The sequence below is a fragment of the Lycium ferocissimum genome, chromosome 7 (genome assembly GCF_029784015.1).
Source record: "Lycium ferocissimum isolate CSIRO_LF1 chromosome 7, AGI_CSIRO_Lferr_CH_V1, whole genome shotgun sequence".
NCBI lineage: Eukaryota > Viridiplantae > Streptophyta > Magnoliopsida > Solanales > Solanaceae > Lycium > Lycium ferocissimum.
Window position 1 is genome coordinate 30,271,023 of NC_081348.1, and position 7,048 is coordinate 30,278,070.

General features: G+C 37.4%; 1 protein-coding gene across 1 annotated transcript; it reads left to right on the forward strand.

Moving 5' to 3' along the window:
- The first annotated feature begins 884 nt into the window (after positions 1–884).
- On the forward strand, positions 885–6,477 carry LOC132064289 (26S proteasome regulatory subunit 6A homolog). The gene is made up of 9 exons (XM_059457226.1): positions 885–1,084; positions 1,192–1,308; positions 2,873–2,980; positions 3,122–3,505; positions 4,033–4,151; positions 4,341–4,428; positions 4,846–4,965; positions 5,082–5,222; positions 6,044–6,477. The coding sequence occupies exons 1-9, from the start codon at positions 968–970 to the stop codon at positions 6,119–6,121; spliced, it is 1,272 nt and encodes a 423-aa protein (XP_059313209.1). The 5' UTR covers positions 885–967; the 3' UTR covers positions 6,122–6,477.
- Positions 6,478–7,048: the final 571 nt, after the last annotated feature.

Below are 7,048 nucleotides of genomic sequence, written 5' to 3' on the forward strand. Positions count from 1 at the left end.
TGTTTACTTTTTCATATTTTAAACCCCCTTAGTGAAAATTCAGGCTCCGCCACTGCTAACAGTAGCAACAACATACCCAGTATTGTTACTTACCTAACACTCAAATAACAATTTTTTTGCGCGGATTCCCTTCATACGGACTGGTCTTTAATATTTGTCCCTCAAATCGCCGGTCTTTGATTTTTGTCCCTGCTTCTCATTTAATGATAATTTATGGGCCAAAGTATGCTTACTCGCTGGTCTACGAAACCAAATATTTCGGGTTGGATCAACAGAGTCAAAAACAAAATCGCAAGGCAAATTTTCATAGAAAATATGCCTTGTCGAGCAAAGTTACATAAAAACTATGTCTTGTCCGGTATAATTATGTAGAAATGAAGTTATCCGGCATAAGTTGTGTCGTAATTAATTCGCTCTGCATAAATCTATACAAACTTGCCTGTCTGGCATAAGTTCTGCCTTGTCCGGCTTCTGTAGAAATGAAGTTATCTTTGGATTAATTAATTTCTACAGTATTATGCGGGACAATGCATAGTTTTTATGAAACTTTGCCTTGCGAAATTAGAACACATATCCGAATTTTTTTTTTCATTTTTTCAATATCAAGGATATTTTCGGCCACCTTTTTGTTACTGGAAATGCCGAAGGACAGAAATTAAAAACCAGCTATTTGACGGGCAACATAACTGGTGTTCAAACCAAACGACCCTCAAGTCATAGCTATTAGGCATTTTACTTTTCAACGGGCCGACAAAGGAGATTGGGCCAATCATGGACTAGCACCAACACCGTTTAGACGGCCCATTTAGCACCATATTATTTCTTGGAGAAGAAGACCGCAAATATTGGCAACAAAAAGAAGAGAGAATATAAAGCATTCTGATTACACAAGCTATACACAGATCGACTCCCTCATTCCAATTTCTACCCCAATTCCCAGACCAAACACAGCCAACATCATTCAGTAATGGCAACACCGATGGCTGAAGATAGCAACTTCGAAGATGACCAACTTCATGCTATGTCCACTGAAGATATTATTAGGGCTTCACGCCTTCTTGACAACGAAATTCGTATCATAAAGGTTCCCGATCTTGAGTTAATTTTGTGTTTTTTTAATGTTTTTGTTTTGTTTCGATTTTTGGGGTTTGCTGAGGAGATTGACTATTTGACTTGAACGGTGAATTATAGGAAGAGTTACAGAGGACGAATCTTGAGTTGGATTCCTTCAAGGAGAAGATAAAGGAGAATCAAGAGAAAATTAAGCTCAATAAGCAACTTCCTTACTTGGTTGGCAACATTGTTGAGGTCAGTTATTAGGTTTTCCTCAATCAGTATTTTTCTTGATTTTTTTGCCTATCTTTAGCAAGTAGTATTTAAAAAAAATGGAAAAAAGATCATTTTTTGATAGAAAACTAAGCTGAATAAACAACTTCTTTACTTGGTCGGCAACATTGTTGAGGTCAGTAATTAGTTTTTTCTCAATCCGTATTTTTCTTGGTTGGAACCCTATCTTTAGTAAGTGATATTTACAAAAGGGAAAAAAAATATTTTTTAAGAAAATTAAGCTCAATAAGTAACATCCTTACTAGTGACTTGGTCGGCACCATTGTTAGAGCTCAGTAATTAGGTTTTCATCAATGGGTATTTTTCTTGTTTTGATGCCTATCTTTAGCAAGTGATAATTAAAAAAAGGAAAAAAAAAGAATCTTTTTTAAGTGTAGGGCAGAGAGGGCTTAGGAGGTCTTTGAATATGGGGGGATTGGCTAAATTGAACCTGAAACCTAATTGATCTTCGCTAAAATCAGTACGCCTGTTATGCAGTATATGTTTCATTGGGCTTATATGGTCTTGGATTTCCAAGAATGGATTTTTATGGTCCCTCATGGTGGCTGCTAAATTATAATGAGTACCTTTGTAATTAGGAACTTTAGATTTTTGGATAATGACAAGTACCAATAGTGTTGTCATAGAAGGAGTGCAGGTCTTTGGATTCACTAAAATAGGAAGAGAACTTAGGTAATTTATTAGCAATTGTTTCATCAACAGGAAGAGTACTGTACCATGCTAAATTTTCAACGCCAAAAGCAAGATAAAAATGGAGGTTTCTAAGTGACTCAAAGGAACAGTTCATGTGTGATGATATCTCAAGTATAATAGAATTGTTAAATCGGTTCTTTCTCCTAGCCACTTTATAAGTTGATTTGGAACATCTCTTGTGCTACGGCAAAGAACTTAGAGGTTAACAACTTTTAGGATGTGTTGCTGATTCTGGCTTGATATATATTTTTTGCTTGGAATGAATTAGTGTCACAAATAATTTTCTCTATAATGCGATGTGGTTACTATTATATAATCCTAGAAATAACGTTCTAGGTTTGCATATATTGCTGTTGATTTTATTTGAAGCATTTTTTTGTTCAATATTGAAGAGTACCCTAAGAAAATTAATTGAGTGTCAATCTAAGTACAGAAACTGCATTTTTTGCAAGGGGATAGATAGGATAATATGTGTTTCTAGTCCATCCTCCTATTTCTTTTTTTTTTTATCCTCACCAAAAGCGAAGAAGAAAGAAATAGGAGCGTGATCAAGAGAAAATATATGTTGGGCAGGACAGAGGGGAGTGGTCATATGCTTCCTTTTCTTCAGTGCTTGAATCTGTTTTTCATTATATTTAGGTCTTATTTTTCAACACATTGAACTGTGAGATTGCAAGTTTTGACACCTTTTTTTTTTTTTTTTTTTTTTTTTTGAAACTGGTAAAGTTCTTTCTTTTTGTTTTTGTTTTGGGGTATTAGGAATATGGGTTCATGGAAAGAGTAGTAAAGAAGTTTAACTTTGAGGAACTCATTTAATTCTGCTCCTTTTCAGATTTTGGAAATGAATCCGGAGGAAGAAGCTGAGGAGGATGGTGCAAATATTGATCTCGACTCGCAAAGGAAGGGCAAGTGTGTTGTACTGAAAACATCCACGCGTCAGGTAAGGCGTCAAATCATAGGATTACATCATATGCTTCTAGTTGTACATTGTGTATTACTATCCAAAATTTCTTTAGATTATACTCAGTTTAGATGGTAAAGTTCTTTCAGTGATTGAATTCTTTTCTATTGCCATTTGCAGACAATTTTCTTGCCTGTTGTTGGTCTTGTTGATCCTGACAACTTGAAGCCTGGTGATCTGGTTGGAGTAAACAAAGACAGTTATTTGATATTGGATACCTTGCCATCTGAATATGATTCCCGCGTAAAGGCAATGGAAGTTGATGAAAAGCCAACTGAAGACTACAATGATATTGGGGGCTTGGAAAAACAGATTCAAGAACTTGTCGAGGCAATTGTTCTTCCTATGACGCACCAAGAACGGTTCCAGAAGTTAGGCGTTCGTCCTCCAAAGGGAGTCCTTTTGTATGGGCCTCCTGGGACTGGGAAAACCCTGATGGCCAGAGCCTGTGCTGCACAAACAAATGCTACTTTTCTTAAGCTAGCTGGACCTCAGCTTGTGCAGGTAGATCATCTTTGGCTTCTGAATCCTTGTGTTTATTTGCATTAGATGAAATTGCTTTACCGGATACTGGGGCCTAGTTTTCCCTCTTCTCATTGTTCCTGGAAATTTTGACTAAGAGGTGCTGCAAAGTACACTTATCTATTAGAAATTACGTATATTAAAATTTTAATATGCTAGATGGCTCTCTACTTGAATTTGTCTAAAACTGGAAGATTAGATCCAGAGAGAATGAAGTGGTCCTTTATATCTGGAGATAGGTCTAAAATCATCCTTTAAATTTACCTCTCTTTAGTTTTAATGAAACAGCTTTAACTGACACAGAGTTAATTGTCTATAAAAGAGAAATTTTAGTTCTTGTTTTTAGCTTATGATTATGTAAATACTTTGCACGTAGTAGTTTATTATATTATTGTTTGGATTTCTAAGTTAGCTACCAACTACTGCATAGAAATTTTACTATTTTGTTAAGTTCCATTCTGAAGAATTTACTCAATTATGCTGCTGATCAATGCTTGTGCTAAGTTTAGATGTTCATTGGAGATGGAGCAAAACTTGTTCGTGATGCTTTCCAACTGGCAAAAGAGAAATCACCTTGCATAATTTTCATTGATGAGATTGATGCTATAGGCACAAAGCGTTTTGATAGGTATACTGCATCTTTGATTTCCTTTGAACATATATCTACTTAACCTTGCATGCTGATAATATCCTCAGTAGGCAAGCATATTGGCTAAGGAGTAGCTTGTGCTTGCAAAAAAAGGAATTGAGCACTATTAGCTCCTCATAGATGTGGGTGCTGATTCTTCTCTTACTACGTAATGTATTTCTTTTGCAGCGAGGTTAGTGGGGATCGAGAGGTCCAAAGAACTATGTTGGAGTTACTTAATCAGCTCGATGGTTTTAGCAGCGATGATCGGATTAAGGTACTTTTCCACTTACAGCTATTTATATATACATCTTTTTCCTTACTTTGTGGTTCAGGTATTGAGTAGGATATTCCTTTGCAAAAATTTTACCTTGTACTTGGTTTCTTGATTTTAGTTGCACATAACTATAAGGGGTCGTTTGGTGTGAAGGATAAGCAAAAATAGTCCTAGGATAAAATTTTAGTGCCTCCTTATCCCATGTTTGGTTGGAATAAAAATCCAGAATAACTAATCCTAGGATTAGTTATCCTGGGATTGTACCCTTATTTTATCCCACCTTGAGGGTGGAATAACTAATCCCGGGATAAGTTGTTTCCCAACCAAACGAGCCCTAAAAGCTAAATGAGGTGATCTTCAGCATTCTGGTTTTCTACATTTTCATTGAATTCTTTTGGTTTCTTTCCTTCACTTCAGGTGATAGCAGCAACAAACAGAGCTGATATTTTGGATCCTGCTTTGATGCGATCTGGTAGATTGGATCGGAAAATTGAGTTCCCCCACCCCACAGAGGAAGCCAGGGCTCGGATCTTGCAGGTGGGTACTATGCCAAACATATATCATTTCATTTCGTTCAACTTGCCTTGTTAGCTAACATGAAATGAGTTCTCGAGTATTTCGCTTTAACATGTGTGGATTCTTTGGAACTGCAGATCCATTCCAGAAAAATGAATGTTAACCCAGATGTCAACTTTGAAGAATTAGCTCGATCAACAGATGATTTTAATGGGGCACAATTGAAAGCTGTATGTGTTGAGGCAGGCATGCTAGCACTCCGTCGTGATGCCACTGAGGTCTATTCTCTCTCCTACTTTGTGTGTGCTCCAAATATGTGCATGATATGCATCGTTGGGCAGAAGCTCTGGCTATGATCTTTTTGATATTTGACTTAAGTTCTGCATCTTATCATTAAAAAAACGGGGCGCCCGGTGCACAAAACATTCCGTGTTAGCATGGTCCGGGGAAGGGCCACACCCCAAGGTGTCTGATGTAGACAACCTAACCTAACCTAACCTAATGCAAGCATTATTGGCTGCCTCCATGGCTCGACCCCGTGCCGATAGATCACATGGGGACAACTTTACCATTGCTCCAAGGCTCCCCTTCTTTAGGGAGCTTAAAAGCTCAAGTGGTTTGAATGCTTTGATGATACCAGAAGCCTAAGAAAATTTAATTTTTGATTTGGAAATGAAGAAAATTAAGAATTGACGAGTATGCTGAGAAACCTCGAGTGATTGTTTCTAATTGTTTTCCTCATTGCAACTTGAAGAAATATTCTGCTTCTTATATAACTACATAAGAACCATGTTATTTTGTGAGATCATGATGAGGTTTAGACTTTACTTTGGTTTAGTCAATAATTTTGGATTATATTCATAGTCCTAATTAAATTGAACTGGCCCGTTATGTCTGCTTTTTTCAAAGTTTAGTGGTGATTAATTCATGTCATGATCTGTATTCCCTAACCAGAAAAAAATAAGTGTGATGATCTCTGACACCCTTCTCCATGTTTAAGTTCGTCCCGTGAGAGCTAATCAACTGTGCGAAAACAGAATCCAATTCTTTTTATGGTTGGCAAGCTGGATAGAACTAATTCGTCTCCACTGTCTTGCAGGTAACGCATGAAGACTTCAATGAAGGTATCATTCAAGTTCAAGCCAAGAAGAAAGCCAGCTTAAACTACTACGCCTAAACTAATTTGAGGTGCCACGGCGAGCAGCTTTTAGCTTTCAAAGTTGACATGGCTACTGCATGCTACCCCCCCTCCCCCGCCAAAAAGAACCTTCCAGTACCCCTTTTTCTTTCTGGCACAGGAGGGAAGGTAGGGATAGAATCTTTGCACATTAGCCTTTGTGCAACCCTTGCTTGTTGATTGTTAATATCAAAATGGTCTGCTGGTGTGTTGATCTCATCTTGAATTTGTTCTTTTTATACTTTCACGCTGTATAACTTAATGACCTATATCGGCAATTGAGACTTCTTGTTAGTTGGAATTTATCTTTAGTTTTGGACAATAGCTACCCAATATAAGATCTGCTATTTGATCGACGTGCTTGGGATTGGGGTTTAGTTAATTGCAGCTCCATCTTTGTAGACTACCGGCAGTCGTAGAGGTTGGTTGTGTTGTGGCACACCTGAGAGAAAAGATTCACCAAATTGGTCCAGGGATCGGGGACAATGTACCCTGCCAAGAGGCTGGTTTGGTCCCCCTTTTTCCTCGTAACAAGGGGCTCAGACCGGTCTACTGACCACCTAACCTCTATAGGAGACTGGTTCTGGACCGCGCACAAACCAAACTAAATTTTAGGGGTCGTTTGCTAGCTGGTTTGAGTTATGCAGGTATCAAATCCAACATAAGTATTACCATGATTGGAAGTTCATTGGGAGGCAAGTTAATTGTGTATAAATTTACTACGGTGTCTGGTTTGCAATAGGAGCCGTTTGGACATGGTTTCAAACCATGATTTGAACTCATGTTTGGATATGTAATTTGGATATCTTAAGTTGTAGTTTCTTTTATAGACATAAAAACTCCACAAGTTCTGAAAACTAACAAAATATTTTTAACTTTTATACAATCTTACCAAATGAGCAAGTCATAGTTTATAACAAAATTAAT